The sequence below is a fragment of the Microtus oregoni genome, unplaced genomic scaffold, assembly GCF_018167655.1.
Source record: "Microtus oregoni isolate MIOR12 unplaced genomic scaffold, Mior012 000074F_000, whole genome shotgun sequence".
In the NCBI taxonomy this organism is placed as follows: Eukaryota; Metazoa; Chordata; class Mammalia; order Rodentia; family Cricetidae; genus Microtus; species Microtus oregoni.
The window spans coordinates 2,371,893-2,389,724 of NW_024543987.1; the positions used below are offsets into that span (position 1 = coordinate 2,371,893).

Genomic DNA, 17,832 nt, shown 5'->3' on the forward strand with positions numbered 1-17,832 from the left:
GTGGTAAAAAAAAAAAAAAGAAATGATGTTCTGACTCCAGCCTGACACTTCATCTCTGTGAACAAGCTTAAATTAGCCTTTCTAATTAACTTGAGGAATTGGACTAGCTGTAATATCTTAGGTGTAAATGCCAAAGCTATTTTATGATAAGCTCACAAAATCATGTGAAAGCAACTGGCCACATAAGTGATGAGTTTGAGGACAATCTTTATCTGGTACCATTCTGTATGTGATCAAGACACTGGATTTTTAAAAGTACAGCCAAGTTGCTGTAAAATTAATTTTCAAGATAATTGAGTAAGCATAGAAATGGAAACTTCACACTAACTTAAACAAGGAAAGTTTGATTCAAATCATTATTAACCTATACTAAGAATTCTGTTAGGATAAAAAGGGAATCATGAAAATCATTCCTGAAGCCTAAGAGTACCCGAAAAAAAAAAAAAAGAAAAAAGAATTGGTTGCTGCTATAGTAAGAACCTAGACAGAGCTGTAAAGTTGCTGAGAGATTTGTATAAATGGTTTAGGTATGTGGTTGGAGCAGAACAATATCTGGAATCCTCGAAAGAATGAGCATGTCTCATAGAACCTAAATTGGAAACAAGAAAATTTAATGTATAGCCCATGAGAACCTGAAAAAGAAGTCTTATTTCCACCTGCAATGTCCCTGCAGTGCCCTCTACTGACAAAAAATACAATGCTGTGCCCAATGTAAAGGCAGAAATGCGTAAACATCCAGTTCATGAGCATAGAAAAGGCACTGAAGGGTAGCTTTGGTGCTGAGATTTAATAGATTCCTAACTGACACAATAAGGATAGCACTTACCTCTGCAGAAACATACAGGCCACCTTCAGATTTCTTGGGTGTATGTGGAAATACTGCCCAGAGATCTCACCTGTTTGGTCCTTATTTACCTAAAATTTATATTATATATATATATAGTCTGTAAAGTATTGAGCTCATCCAGATCATTTATTCCGTTTGAATCGAATTCCCAAAGCACAATTAAGTCACCTTCTTAATAACTTCATTTTCAGTTCACTGATATATCAAAATTTTTGTCATCTTTGAGCCTAGAAAGTAGTATACCTACCCTCTTTTGAAGTGGTTCCCAACCTTCCTAATGATGCGACCCTTTAATATAGTTCGTCATGTTTTAGTGACCAACCATAAAATTATTTTTGTTGCTACTCCATAACTGTAATTTTGCTACTGTTATGAACCATGATATAAATATCTGATATTCAGGATGTCTGATATGCGACCCCTATGAACGGGTCATTCGACCAAAGGGGTCATGACCCACAGGTTGAGAACCACTGCTCTATTGAGTGTCATCTGCTTGGAGACCCACCACAAACATGCCTGCCACTGCTTCCTGAACACAAAACGCAGGTAAATGATCTAGTTCTGGTTTCTAGCTTAGACTCTGTCCGTATGGTAATGCAGAGAAGTAGGTACTGTCTTTTATTTTTATTAAAATCTTTATGTGTGACATAACATAGACACTTGGAAGGATTAAGGAATTTCCCTAATATCATGTAACTAGTGGGTTGTAAACTGGGGTTCAGTCCCAAGTTTTTCATCAGTCTTATATGATTGCCCTTCTATGAGAACAAAAGTCCAATTCTGTGGCTCAGAAATGAATGCAGATTATTTCAGTGACTTTCCACTCATAGTTTTCCATTCATATCTATGGTGGGTAAGAATCTAAGATGGCCACCAAGATCTATGCTCCTGGCATATAATTAGCAATGCTTGAGTGTAGTTGAGATCAGAAGATACAATGAATTCTACTTCTACATGTCTAAATTTTGTTCTGTGACAAAAATGAAGGGATTTTTTTTCAAATATGTTTAAAACCCTTTATGATTCGACTTAAATCATAGAAAAGAAGAAATTATCTCTGGTGAACTTAACCTTGTAAGCCATTTTTAAATGTCTCAAAGAAGATGAAATCTGTTGACTGGGCAAAAGCCAGACAGCTTATCTCACTGTATCCTATGAAGTGCTCCATGTAATCAGGACCTGAGGGCAACTCTTGGGAGCTAACAATAATACTTAGATAACAAGAAGAAAGAATATGAAAACCTCAGTAATATAGCCACGTGGAAATGAATTTTACCAATAACCTAAATGAACATGAAGCAAATTCTGTGTCTTAAGCCATCTTTTGGATATTTAGCCCTGTTGACATCTGACAGGCTTGCAAAGCCATCATCTGCAGAGTAAGAACTGGGTCTAGTATCTGGATTCCTAGCTCACAGAAACTGGGAAATAATAAGTGTGTTATTTTAAGCCTCTGAGCTTGTGGTGATTTGTATCAATCCCAAGTACATGACCAATTTAAATTTAAATCCAGACCAAATCAAAGAACTTGAAAATTTTTAAATAAACCAAAAAAGAGACTAGAAATCAAGAGAGAATAATTTTGAAAACATTTCTTTTGGTCATTTAAATTAAAATGTAGAATACTATATTTCCACCTCTAACATTATTTTATAAGAGCTGGCATGTCATGGGAGGACAAATTACTTTATTGAGCATCAAGATTTATGGGGGTTTGCTTTGACTATGCCTGTAGCGCTGTCAGCTTGTCAGGTTGTTTGACCTTTTAGGATCCGCAAGTGTCATTTAGGAAGACTGAACAAAAACTCTTCAATTATGTTTATTGAAAGTCTATGACCATGAGGATTTCAACAATTAGAAGCCTTAGTGACAGAGTAGATGCTATCAATAATTGTCAGGACCTATACATTTCAGTGTAAGAATTTAGAAGGTAAGTTGATTTGATTGCTGTGAGTTGTGAATTAGTATTTTTAACTCACAAGGTCTTAGGGGTTATTATTTCTCTGTTTTTGGGAGCTACAGTATAACATGCTTAATGTTTGTGATGCTAAGGTTACAACGCCAAATAAATTACCAGAAACACTACTCCAAGCTGTGGAATCCATAAGCATTGTATTTGGCCTTTAATTCACATAGCATATTCTCTGTGATTGTTGAGTATATGAATGGCTTTAATGTCAGCATGATTGTGGTCAGGATAGATTCATTTAATCTTGTTGAGCTTTTCTCTCCACTACCATATTTTGAAACATAAAGAAATTACAAAAGGGTTTGGGGGCTTTAGAGGAATGAGTTTACAAGTCTTTTATTTGCTTGTATCTGTAGTTCATTTCTTTTTTTCCCAGCAGATTAATTTTTATTACTTTATAAATAATACCAATCAAAATTTCCACTACCTCCCCTCCTCCCACTTCCCTCTCCCTTCCCCACTCACTCTTCCTCCCTCCCCCTCCAGTCCTAGGAGAGTGCAGGGTACCCTGCCCTGTGGGAAGTCCAAGGCCCTCCCCCCTCCATCCAGGCTTAGGAAGGTATGCATGCAAAGAGAATAGGATCCCAAAAAGCCAGTACATGCAGCAGAGACAAATCCCAGTGCCATTTTCATTGGCTTCTCAGTCTGCCCCAATTGTCAACTACATTCAGAGAGTCCGATTTGATCCCATGCTCGTTCAGTCCCAGTCCAACTGGATTTGGTGGGCTCCCATTAGCTCAGGCACACTGTCTCAGTGGGTGGACCAACCCCTAGTGGTCCTGACTTCCTTGCTCATATTCTCCCTCCTTTTCCTCTTCAACTGGACCTTGAGAGCTCAGTCCGGTGCTCTGATGTGGGTCTCTGTCTCCATCTGTTGCTGGAGGAAGGTTCTATGGAGATACTCAAGAAAGTCATCAGTCTGACTACGGGACAAGGCCAGTTCAGGCATCCTCTTCTCCGCTGCTCAGAGTCCCCGTGGACACCTGGGAACCCTTCTAGAGCCAAGCCTCTTGCCAACCCCAAAATGGCTCCCTTAATTAAGATATCTTCTTCCCTGCCTCCATATCCGTCCTTTCTCCATCTCAACCATCCCACTCCCCTAAGCTCTCCCCAACCCTCACATTCCCCCTTCTCTCTCCCCCTCTCCCCTTCCCTCACTCCACCCACACCCCCATGCTCCCAACTTTTGCCCGGCAATCTGTATATGTTTTTCTTTGGGTTCACCTTATTACTCAGCTTCTCTAGGATCGTAAACTATAGGCTCAATGTCCTTTGTTTATGGCTAGAATCCACTAATGAGTGAATAGATACCATATTCATCTTTTTGGGTCTGGGTTACCTCACTCAGGATAGTGTTTTCTATTTCCATCCATTTCCATGCAAAATTCAAGATGTCATTGTTTTTTACCGCTGAGTAGTACTCTAATGTGTAGATATTCCACACTTTCTTCATCCATTCTTCCATTTCTGAAGAAATTTGAAACAGTCCTTTCTGGACATAGATAGAATTTTGACATCACATTGAAATTTATTATTCTATTACATTAGTTTTTAAGTTAAAATTGTCTTTCACTTGTCTTTACTCGTATAAATAAATTCTTCCAGTGTTATGGAACATGTATATGAAATAAAACTTTTAAATCCCAGTTTAAATTTTATTCCTAAACTTTATTCTTTCAGAGTTATCCATGGTTAATTGTACTTTATATTTTAATGATGTACTACTATAAGTAGAAGTATAGAATTTCTAGCTCAGGGCCCAGTAAAATTACTCAGTGGGTAAAGATGGTTTCCAGAAAGCCTGACAAATTGATCTTGAGCCATGGTGGAAAAAAAATACAAACTTCCAAAAGTTGTCCTCTGAATTCCACATGCTTACCATGGTATACAAATATGTGTGTGTGTGTTTGTGTGTGTGCATGTACTCATATACTTACAAATAAATGTAATAAAAAATTTCACCTTCAACAAATATGTCAAGCACTTGGACATTAAATATTATATTATATTTATATTTCCAAATGAAATTTACCATTTAGAATTCTCACAATTATTTGAATCAGTGTATATTTTATACAAATTTCATCGCAAAATAATAGATACTGGCAAGATTTATACTCAATTATTTTAATAGCCAAACAAAATAGTAAAATAAATGTATACTCCGTTCTCTAAACTGTTATAAATGAAAAATGTTTATATCAGTAATTAGCATTTCCCTCTTTTCTGTGTGTCTGAAAGTAAACCTGAGTTATTAAAATTATGGGTGTATTAAATCATATACTTCACATGAATGCCATTTGTTGATTTCTTTTTTGGGGGGGGGCGGTAGGGAGTGGGTTTCCAGACAAGGTTTCTCTGTGTAGCCCTAGCTATCCTGGAACTAGTTCTGTAGATTAGGCTGGCCTCAAACTCACAGAGATCCTCCTGCCGTTGCCTCCTGAGTGCTGGAATTAAAGGCGTGTGCCACCACCTCCTGGTTTTCACTATGTTTTTAATTGAGTTATCTAACATACATCTAATGCAGACAAAACAATACAAAGGGAAGTTAATTGGACACGAGTTAGTAACTAATAATCAAAGTAAACACAATAATTAAGAATTCATTCTGCCAAATCAGTAGCCATGACTTGTTTTTAGCCTAATTCTTACATCCGTTCAGCTGGCTATAATAATATCTACTACTTCAGGAAGTTAGAACGATAAATGAGAATGAACATGAAATAATTTTCATTGTGCCAAACATTTGTAGGTACTCTGCAAATAATTTCTGCTAGCAATAATATTAGATAATAATTGCAGTGTATCTCCCTATGGTTACTGTTTTTTTCTAAAATACAATCTTGGATAGTTTTAAATATGATTGAGTTTTAAACTAGTAGTGTAAACCTGATGTGGTGGTTTACAACTGCATTACAAGCACTGTGGAGGCTGACACAGAAGAGAGGATTCATTTTAGCTCACAGTTCCGGTTACAGTCCATCATTGCGGGCAAAGTCACAGCAGCTAGGGCTTGATGGAGCTGGTAATAGCACATCCATAATTGGAAACAGTAATGAATGCATACATGTCATTGTTCAGCTAGTTCTCTCTGTTTCTTACAATCCAAGATTCTCTGCCCAGGCAATAATCCTACCCATAATGGGTATATCATCTTACTTCAATTAATTAATCAAGATAACCCCCCACAAACACACCTTAGGCCAGTATCCTAGGTGACTCTAGATTGTCAAGTTGGCAATTAACACTAACCATCACTTATGAGTAGATGTTTATCAGGGTAAATACTTTCATTGTATCCTGAGACCTTAATATCAGAAAGAAGGCGAGTAATAAGCTTTCTATGATTGTTATGTAGCTAGACTGGCCAGTGTAACTGTTGTTTATTATAACATGGTCATGGAATTAAGAATAGTGTGTTATTTCATCTCATGTGTAAGGACTGAGGACTTTGCAGGTAAGAAAAACAATAGATAAGTAAGTATTTGTTTATTATCTTTGGATATTAGCTATATTGGACTGTTTTAAATATAATTATCATATATATTATAAACTTTATAAGGCTGTCTTCATTGCATCATTTAATTTTTTATTTGAAGAAATACAGTCTCAAAGATATAATTTGCTTACAAAGTCATTGTCAGTGGGGTAATTACAAACATCTATCCTCATATCAGGCTCGTATTTTTCCTCTGGGTATTGGTGTTAGGTGACTAATGTCTGTCTTTAGGAGCTGATAACCACAATTAAAGTGCAGTCTTGAAAAACAGATGCAAAAATCATGAGTCTCATTACAGAAGCAAATTTAGCCTGACAATTTCTGTAGCGGAGGGTAGCAGAGCCTAGTGAGACAGAGTGAATCACCTCCTTCATGGAAAACTAATGCAGTCACTGTAGAACAAGTAAAACGTAGCAGAGATGGAGTATTATACCTTGCTTCCCACGAAACCGTAACTCCTTCAGTAAAGAAGAAAACTGCTTATCATTCAGATAAGATAAGGATATATTTGCAGTGATCAGATGTGAGCGGTAGGTAAGCAGGGTACAGGGAAAAGTTAAAAATTACTGGAATATAAATGTTCCCTAGCTCAGCAGGGTTCGGAATGAAGGTCAATTTCTGACTGGTGACCGAAGGGTGAAGAAACAGATTGAGCTTGTTGCAAGTTTCACCTGATGGAAGTAGGAAGTTCTATACAAAGGTAAACTTGATCCAGAAAGTCATGAAAAATGCAAAAAGAATTATCCAAACAAGTGATGCATCTTTCAAATGCATCATTTTCTTTAAGTTTTCTGATCATTAAATAAAAGAACCCAGATTTTAATATTATTTAGAATATAGTTAAATATAATTTGAATTAAATTAAACCTCAATATCAAGAGTTTCTCAGATTATCAAAATTGTTAGTTAATAATTTAGATGTGATGCATCAAATGATATAAATAATACATTAACTATAACTTGGATTAGTCACCTGGACATATAGTTCATATATCCTTAACTTTAAAAATAAAGATACCTTTGTGTATTATGTGTTCCTAGTGACCTTTTGTATAAGATTTTTAAAAAATGAAATGCCAGTTGACATTTCCTCAACTTTATGTTTCCCTCCTTAGAAAGTTATACTAGGGGCTGGACAGATGGCTCGGTGAATCAGAGTGAGTTTAGTTTCCAGTACTCACACTGCCTAGTTCTCAATCGCCTGTAAGCCAGATCTAGAGCCAGCTGATGGCTCTGAGGGACCTGCACTAATTTTCACACAAACATGTACTAGAAAATAAAACTCTCCAGAATCATAGTAAGTGGTGACTTGTATGTTACTACAACATATGTTTACCGTAACTTTTCTTTTCCTCTTCCAGTGTAAAACTCTTTCTGGAGTGTGTGACCACATCATATCCCTGTCATCAGATCCTCTGGTTTCACAGTCGGCTCACCTGGAAGTGATTCAGCTGGCAAATATTAAACCGAGTGAAGGGCTGGTAAGGGATACCATGTTTATCAAAGCCATCATCCATCAGCACACAGCACAAGATGTGGGCAAGAAGGCAGCCTCAGAATAGAGGAGTCTAGGAATTTCCACAGATCCTCACCCTCCTCTCCTTTTCATCTCCTGTAGAGGTCAAGGTAGAAGAGGGTGGCATTGAAACCACTTTTAAAAGACAAACCAATAAAAAGAGAGAAAAGGAAATGAGAATTCTGAGTTATCCTATTTGGTTGAGTAATCATTGATTGCATTCTTTCACCAATTAAAATTCCTGATCTTAAGGACATTTAAGAGTTTTGCAACAAGCACAGTGTTACCTGTCATTCAAGTAGGTATTTTCTGGGTTTGTTTTACAATGATTTATCCTGGTTTTAATAGATCTTCCTTCCCCTTGAGTAAGTAATTAGAGAAAACTCACATATTTTGTTTGTGGGTCCATGTGTAGTGCATGTGTGTTTGTGTATGTGTTTATGTGTGTGTGGGCAGGCATGGCTATGTATTCACATGTGGGGCCTGGATTTAATATGGAATGCCCTCCTTAGTTATTCTCTCCCTTACTGAGACAAGATTATCTTACTAAACCTAAAGCTTATTAGACTGACCAGCTCACTAGTCAGCCTAGCCAGCAGGTACCCCAATACTTCCTATCTCTTCCAGCTCTGGGGTTACAGGCAAGTTTCACCATGTTTGGCATTTTGTGTGGGTGTTGGGAACTCGAACTCAGGTCTTTATACTTACTTATCAAGCTCTTTACCCATTGAGCCATCTCTCCAGACATTATAATGTATATGAATTGCATCTCTGCCATTTTTCACATCTCTTGTTAGAAGAATTGAATGAGCAACTGGATAGTGCTAACACTAGGTTAATATTCATGAAGTGCGTTGATAATGTTAGTAGTTTGTTCAACTGGTTAAAAACATCTTGATTATAAGTTTAACTCAAAGGAGAGCTTTTTAAATATAACTGTAGAAAGCAATTATATAAAATTGATATGAACGAGAAAGGCACAGACACACTAAGCAGAAACTGGCTGGTAAGCATTACCACTTATTAAATGTTAATTTCATCCTTTGGTGTTATAAACTTTCTCCCCATAGATAACGATGTTCTGGAAAATAGAAATCTTGGAAGCAAACATATTCTTAATGATCTCTGAGGAAATTTTAACTTTTTATGTGCTTTTTCACACACATGTGTGTGTTTGTATAGTTATGTTTGTAACTATTTTGGGGAGAAAGCCTTTATTAACCACCAGTGATATTTAGTTTGAAGCCATTCATGCATTCTATACAGTAACTTCTTTCCTGCTAGTTGACAAATTGATTCTGGTTGTCCATCGTTTCTAGATTTTTTGCTTGTTTGTTTATTTGTTTTAGTTTGGATTTTTTGATTTTATAAGTGATTTCTTGAAAAGATGAAAATCAAGTATAGCATCCTGGTTACACAACATCATACTAAGTTATAAGTACTATATCTAAGTTTGCTACAGTTTGTTTATAAGCTTATTTCTAATATGTATAGGTTTATATGGAGAAACCTTTATGATTTAGAATTCTCATTACAGCATTTTCCCCTTTAAAGATTACTTTCTGTGGCTTCAACTAACATCATTTACAGCAGTCCTAAAATATTAAATGGAAATTTCAGAGACAATTTAGATTGCATACTATTCTGAATAGTGTGATTAAAATTTCATACCAACTCATCTAGGACATGAGTAATCCTTTTGTCCAGCTTAGCCGAACTATCTATGATACCCACTCACTAACTACTTAATAGCTATTGAGGTTATTAAATTGACAGTCATAATACTGCAAGACCTTGTGCTCAATCAACTCATATTCAACTTACAAATAGCCCCAACGTTCATTTATGTTGCTAAGACACCAGAAAATGATTCCTATAGCCAATAAACTGAAAATACATGATACTTTGCGCATTATTTCAGCATATAATCGTAATTTTTATATTACTAATAGTTATTTTTATCTCATTTTATTTAAAAATAAAAATTCATTATTATGGTTGTGTAAGAAAAACAGTACACACATATAGACATACTATGTTTGATAGGATCCATACCCTCAGATATGTCATAGACTTTTTGAACATATGAATAGGTCACTTCTTCCTGAATGTCTGTGCTCCTTTTGGTATCTTTACCAAAGTAATTTTGTTTTTGAAGATAAAACACCCTCAAATATTTAATACTAAATATTTTCCCTTCTCCATCTCCTCTTTCAGGTATAGTCAATGAAAGATCTTAGCATAATGGGTGCAGTAGAAAATTAGGAACTAATACATTATATTAGTTTAGAATTTGTGAATCTGGATTAAAAACATTTACATAAAATATGAGAGCAGTCTTAGGGATGTGGGAGAATAAATTTAACTTCTGTGGCCTTGATTTTATCACAGAGAAAATATAGGGGCAGGAGTAGATCATCTTTAGATGTTCTTTGAGTTTTATGACTCTGTGATTCTAATAGTAGTGTTTGAAGAAAAGCACCTATTTTTCCTTTTAATTGGCATTAAAATCACGGGAACACTAAGCATGTGAAGTGAGCTAAAACTCAATTTACTTTATTGTTCATGAACTTTATGAACAATTTGTTTTCTCTATGAACATACAGCCCTGGAGAAATTGTTTTAAAGTGAGGTCGGTCTGTATCTTCTTTTTAGAATGGACATAAATTTAAAGTAGCGATAACCAAAAATTTAAATAGGTTGGAAAATATCAGAGAAAAGGAAAAAAATAGAAATTAGAATAAGTATTAGAAGTTCTTTCTTTTTGCCTTTTATTTTCCTCACAACATATAGAATAAGTATTAATTTTCTCATTTTGCAAGTAAGAAGAGAACCAAAAATTTTACTGATTGTCTTTCATTAAATAATAACCAGTAGAGGCAGGACATAAATCTAAACAAAACGTATCTGGCAAATACTTTTTCAATATCTTATATCCAAATTTGGAATAGCTAAAGGGAGATAAAGGCAGCTTAAGAGAATAATCTTAAATTTGAGTTTGAATTTTTCTTAAAGAACCTCATTTTTAAAGGACAGTGGGCAATACTTCAACTGAGTTGCTATTTCACAGGGAGAGAAATAAAAACCTAAAATATTGAGTATTAATTGAAAGAATTAAGGGTGAACTTCTTTCTTATGAGTCTTATCAAGTTTGCAGATTAGAGGCTTTACATGACTTACTTAAGATGCTTTTTTAAATGCACTCACTTTTAAGTAACCTTCATAGATCATGTTTAAAATAGATCAGTTTGAGAATGTGACCAGCATTTGGTAAGTTCTTAACCATGTGATATGTCTAAAAGGCAAATACGGGGAGAGACTGCAAACACGTGTGCCTAGTTGTAATTAAGCCATGGCCATGTGATTTGCCTTTAAAAAACAACGATTAGCAGAAAATTAAAAGATGTGGAAATGAGATCTATTAGAGCATTTAAAAGCTGAGTGATAGATAAGAGATTATGAGTTGAATAGAGGGTAGGGGCCTCAAGGCGTCATTCTGGAAGCATGGCTTCAGGCTTCTTCCTCTTGTGAGGTGCTTGAGCTACCTCCAAACTTGTAAAACTGCGTTATTGTACCATCTTGACTGTAAGGCTGCTCTGACTGCTACTGCATAACTGGCATTTGGAGATGAAGTGGAACAAACATCATTTTAGCTAGCAAACTGAGCATGGTAAAGGGAGCTGTTAAGTCAACACCAGAATTAATTGTTGCCCAAAAGGAAAAAAAAAAGATGGTTTTCACGCCTTTAATCCCAGCACTTGGGAGGCAGAGGCAGGCGGATCTCTGTGAGTTCGGGACCAGCCTGGTCTACAAGAGCTAGTTCCAGGACAGGCTCCAAAACCACAGAGAAACCCTGTCTCGAAAAACCAAAAAAAAAAAAAAAAGAAAGAAAGAAAGAAAAGAAAAGAAAAGAAATATAAGGCAAATATTCATTGCATTTCCAGAAAAACAATGTTATTTGAATGATATATCATCCTGCTATTTGGCGCTTTCTCAGAGAGAAGCAATAATGAGGTGTATTTTCTGTGAACTCTTCATCATTGAAAAGATGATTAATTTCAAATTCATCCAAACAATTTGCTTCTTCTCTTTCTTTTGTTGATTTACTTTGGGGCATTTTTTTCTAATTGGTACTACTAAAGATAGATTAAAGGATAAATAAATCTATTTTCCATTATTTAAAGCAGTTGTTGCAAATAATTTATTGATTAGAAATAATACATAAATAATCTTTATTCATGTGCCATTTTAAAATCGTGCTTTCTAACCCTTGGTTCATGATTATGAAATAACTTTAGAGTTGAACTCTATGTATATATCTATACCCAATCTTAATCAGGATCTCACTGTTCCAGTCTGTTTTGGAACTCAATATGTAGACCAGGCTGACCTCTGTCTTCCCAATACTGGAACTGAAGGCTTGTACAACTATTCTCTTTATATAAATATTTAATTAATAATTTTCTAGTTTCTGCCATAATTACACATAGATATTTATTCCTGAATCATAGATTATTCCCATAATTTTTTTCATCCCAGGATTTGATTTTCTTTTCAGAACACTTTTATTAGTATACTAGATTTTCTTTGTGACCATAACCTTTTTAGTATCATTTAAAACTCTTCTTGAGGGCTGATGAGAAGCCAAGGACAATGGCACAGGGTTTTGATCCTACTTAATGTGCTGGCTTTGTGGGAGCCTAGCCAGGTTGGATGCTCACCTTCCTAGATATGGACGGAGCGGGGAGAACCTAGGACTTACCACAGGGCAGGGAACCCTGACTGCTCTTTGGACTGGAGAGGGAGGGGGAGAGGAGTTGGGGGAGGGGGAGAAGGGTGGAAGGATGGGGAGAAGGGTGGGAGGAGGGGGAGGGAAATGGGAGGCTGGGAGGAGGCGGAAACTTGTTTTTTTTTCCTTTTCTCAATAAAAAAAAATAAAAAATAAAATAAAACTCTTCTTAAATACCAGTAATCATAATCAATACACCCAATATTAAAAGATTTGTGGAAAGTAAAATAATCAACCTCTACTTATCATTATTGGAGAAAATGACTTTGAAATACATTTGTAAACTATCCAGTGTCAAACCTAGATACACTTTCCAACTCCATTATGCATACTACATATTGCTAAGGTTATTTTTAGACCTTTAGACTGGATTTCAACAGCTAGGAGTGTAGGTCAATGGTAGAGAGTTTTTCTATCATGAGTGAGGCCTGTGGCTTGATCCCTGGGATCACCAAAAATTAATATAGATTAATTAATGATTTTCTGCTTTAATTTTTACAATATTCAAGTGTTATGTTTTAATAAGAAAAGTGCATTAACTCTGCTGGAAATAACTCCAAAAGTTTGAGGTTCTGTGATTGAGAGGGTATCTGGATTCAGATATGACACCTGACTTTACCACCTTAGACTTACTCTCCAGGCATTCTGCCCTTTAGTTTTCTTAACTCTAAAACCGTGTCAATCGAATTACACCACAAAGACTTGTGTAAAATAGGTGTAAGATACTTAAAACAGACCCAAGCACATTATAATAGCTACTAGTGATGATGGAAATAGGTTGGTGGATAGATGGATGGGTGGATGGATGTCTAGATGATAGATAGATAGATAGATAGATAGATAGATAGATAGATAGATAGATAGATAGATAGATAGATAGATAGATAGATAGATAATTATGGATGAGGATTGTGTTCTAGTTGAAATGTTTTCTTTATTTATTTTGCTGCCAGTTCCCACTTTATTTACTCACAACCTTTGAATGGAAAACTTTAAAAAAAAAGTGTAGTATTTACCTCTTACAAATACTATTTAAGATCTTTTATTGATTAGATAATATCTTTTAAATAGCTAGGGTAGAAGTGTCAGTATCAATCATTCTATCCTAAGATTTTTAATATTATAATATTTACTTTCCAAGAAATAATGGGATATATATTAACTCAAAAGTGTGTATGTCATACACCCTCACCAGCATCAGGGTAAATATTACCATATTATTATAGCCAAAGCTTAATATAGCCAATTTGTCAGTTAATTTCCATGTATACTTCTACTTGGGCTATTATTTACTATTCTATTAAACTGTGAACTTCCATTTAAAACTAGAGTTTACTGATAAACAGCCTTCTTTTAAAACTACATTCATTTCATTTCCCATTTAGAGATCCAGGCTCAACAATTTTGTAGAACTATTACACTTTTTATATATGATACTTTGAAATGACTTTTTAGAATAAAAGAACTACCTAGTCATTTCTTGGTCCTTCCATATAGTTAACTATTCTGCTTCATTTTTCTTTTTCTTCCTCTCACTGAAATATGTCTGTGGCTTCACGTTTTCTGATTCTTTTTCTTAGGGTATGTATATTAAATCCACATATGATGGCCTCCATGTAATCACTGGAACAACAGAAAATGTAAGTACTAAAACATTTCCAATTTGAGTATTTATGTGTTTCACATGATTGAGGTTAAATGTTGGTTCCAAGAACACATCTAAAAATACTTACTAAATTAGTAGATTCTGGATGCATTGGAATTTCACTCATTTTATTTACTCTAGAATAGTGGCTTAGAGAAATTCTGATGCTTTCCTTTTTAAGCCAGAGAATTATCTTTGTTAAGTACTTTCTGGTTCATGCTAGGTTATTGTGACAACTAAAATAATCTACTTCCATCATCAATTATTGAGTTATCTTAAGAAACTTAAGTGATGTGAGAAACGTCCCATCAGTCAGGCTGTTGTATACTGGCAGCATAATTCAGCTCAATGAAATAGAGGCGTAGCTGAATGGTTTTAACAGTGAGATTCGTCCATTAGTCTACTTTGAGAGCTTGCTAGAAATTTAAATTCAAAGGTTCTATCACAGATCCAGAATCCTAGGAACATCCTACCTTTATGAAAAGATTCTAACAGGTGTTTTGACTATAAATTGGAAAAGATTATCATAACATACTAGGTTGTAAAATTCAAATGAGCAAAGATAGTAGCACACAGAAGTGACTAGCTATGCTCTAAAAAGAGAAATATAAATGCATTAAATAAATCATTAACATGATTAGCATAATAGAAATTGAATAATAAAAAGTCATTAATTAGCCCATATTTCTCTTTTCTTTCATAAACAGGTTAGGAACTTTGGTTTTGTTCTTATTTTCTTTTAGAGATTCAGACAAATTGAATGTTTATGCTGTGTTTCTTTAAAGAATACTGTGGTGGAATTAAGTTAATTTCAGTTGTCATTTATCTCATTGTTTTATCAATGTTTTCTTCTTTGAAATCACCATTTTCTGTAGTTAATTCACCTATTAACTCTAATTATTATTGATTTAACTTCTTTTCTTGGTTTCTTGTTGAAAATGAAACATCAATGAAAATCAGTAAAATGTGCGTTGTGAATTATTTCCTATTTGAGCTTGAGTAGGACGTTAAGCACTACGTGTTTGCCATCCTTCTCTAATTTCCGTGCACTCGTTAGATCATTCCTGCGCTCCCCGCTCATTTAACAAGCCCACTGTGTCTGTGCTGTGATCCAGGCAAGGCATTGAGCATTGGAAGGATATATATGATAAACTAGTTTTGTTTTCCTTGAGAAGTACAAAGTATGTAGGGCTCAACTATGTGAGCAAGTGTTACTATTTACTTGATACATGAAGGAAAAAATGTAATAAGTATTGTCAAGTAAACCAGAGAAGAAATCACAGAAACGGTGCTTTTGTACTGTGTCATGGAGAACTGGTAGGAATGGCTCTCCCTCCGTTATCTAACATTTGTGAATGTAACAGCTGAGTACAGTGCTTCATACACTTTACTTACGTGGTGAAACTTGGTAAATGGCTAAATGATAAAAGAAGCGTTTGAGCCGGGCGGTGGTGGTGCACGCCTTTAATCCCAGCACTCAGGAGGCAAAGGCAGGCGGATCTCTGTGAGTTCGAGGCTAGCCTGGTCTAGTTCCAGGACAGGAACCAAAAGCTATGGAGAAACCCTGTCTCGAAAAATCAAAAAAGGAGCGTTTGAACATGTGATTGCTATATGTTCATAGTTCATCCTGTGGTTCTTCTTTTCTCTTGATAGTATTATATTATTTTGTTACCTATATAATTTGTAATTCGGAGTTCTAGTTCTGTGTTTAATCTTAGTAAAGCTGGTCACTAGAGTGGGTAAGTTATATTTTTATCTGCTGTGCCATCTTAAAAAAAAATATTAGTTTTGAGCCCATGGCACAAGTGACTGGAACTATTGCCCTATGCGTTCTAATCCGTTCAGAACTGTTATATGGCTCTGGTCTGATTGCTAATATTGCCACGACCTAAAGATATTTTCAGATCACTGATATTTTTTTAGAATAGTGTTCATATCTCAGATTAACCTACCTCCATAACAGTATTTTTAGTTCATTCAATAATATACTTTTTAAATATAATCTTGAATTTTAGCCTATGGCAAATTTTTGTAGGCTAAAACTTTTGTTCCCGTGAGGTAATATAGTATGAAGTCTTTTATGTTTTCAAAATAATTAAAAATTGGAAATGAATTTTTGAAAAGTAGCTGCCCTAAGGACATGGCTAAGTTTGTGCTAGAGTACAAACACGAGGGCCTGACTTTGGATCTCCAGTACCCTCATAGGCAGATAGCACAGCAGAGCTGGGGAGCAGACAGGTAGATCTCTGGGGCTTGCTGACCCATCAGTATGGCTAATCCATGAGCTCTACTTCACTTAAAGAAGCTTTCTCCAAAAGTAAGGGGTGGAGTCACCAAGAGGACTCTGCAGGTAAAGGTGTTTGCTGCTGCACCTGACAACCTGAGTTGGAGCCCTAGAACCAATGCAGTAAATAAAGAGAACTGACACTTTTGGTTTTCTGCTGAATTCCATAGCCATGGCATGGCCTGTGGATGCCCTCCCTCTCCCCTACTACACACATACTAAATAAATGCAAAAATAAAAGTTTTAAAGGGCATGTAAAATGGATCAGTGGGTAAAGGCACTTGGTATACAGCATGATGATCAGTTTTCTGTCCCTGGAAGCTACACGGTAGAAGGAAATAACTCACTCCCCAAATCTGTTCTCTGATTGCTACACATGCCACCAAGACACATGCTTGCCCTTATACAAATGAAATAAATAAATATATTTTAGGAAGGAAGAATAAGGTGGTGAAGCAATTTGACATCAACTACCTGATGTCCACCTGTGGCCTAGATGCACACACATACAAACAAACACAAGCATAAAACAAAAACACAGAATAACCCAAAATGCCTTTTAAAGAACATTCCATTCCTGGGACTCAAAAGTAGTGTTTTATTCTCTGGATTCTGTCACCATATTATTTTTCTTTTCTGTTTTTAATAGATACTACTGAGTAATATCAGAATACAAGCAAATAATTTTAATAGATTAATATGTCTTATTATTCTATATAGACAGTACACAAGGGTGTATTGCCATGTGAAGATTTCTGAATTGTTAATAGGTAGTAACTAGAAAATAAGACTATAAAATCTATTTATAAGACCTGGAGAAAAAAAATTCTATCACAAATCTCATTTAGTTTCTTTTATACAACTTAATACTCACAAATACTAAATTGCTATGTTGGTTTTATTTATTTTTGTTTTGAATTTTATATTAAAAATAAAGTATTGAAATTACGTATTATAGACATGTTGATATTTTGTTTTATTTAGTGTAGTTTGCCAACAAATCGTATTATAGTATATGAAACGGAACAGCATGCTCTTGACATTAGACATGTGGAGAGAATAATACATAAGACAGTCTTGACCTAAGTGCTGCTTGTGTTTGAATTTTCTGTTCTCTGTTATTTAGGGTTGATTTTATTAATAGTGAAATAAATTAACAAATTGATTATCTGACTTCAAAGTTTAATGATAATTATATGCATATACTTGAAAATAATGATTTGTTTACATTACTGAGGTTTATTTATATTAAATGGGAAGGACACAAGTAAAAACTCAGA

General features: G+C 35.1%; 1 protein-coding gene across 5 annotated transcripts in view; it reads left to right on the top strand.

The window, feature by feature from the left end:
- Window positions 1-17,832, top strand: part of LOC121441191 (connector enhancer of kinase suppressor of ras 2) — a 217,155-nt gene that overhangs the window by 74,963 nt on the left and 124,360 nt on the right. For all 5 annotated transcript variants that reach the window (XM_041642326.1, XM_041642327.1, XM_041642328.1 and 2 more), the window contains exons 6-7: window positions 7,680-7,799; window positions 14,204-14,263. In XM_041642326.1, coding sequence (XP_041498260.1) covers window positions 7,680-7,799; window positions 14,204-14,263 — 180 coding nt within the window. The remainder of the gene's footprint in view (window positions 1-7,679; window positions 7,800-14,203; window positions 14,264-17,832) is intronic.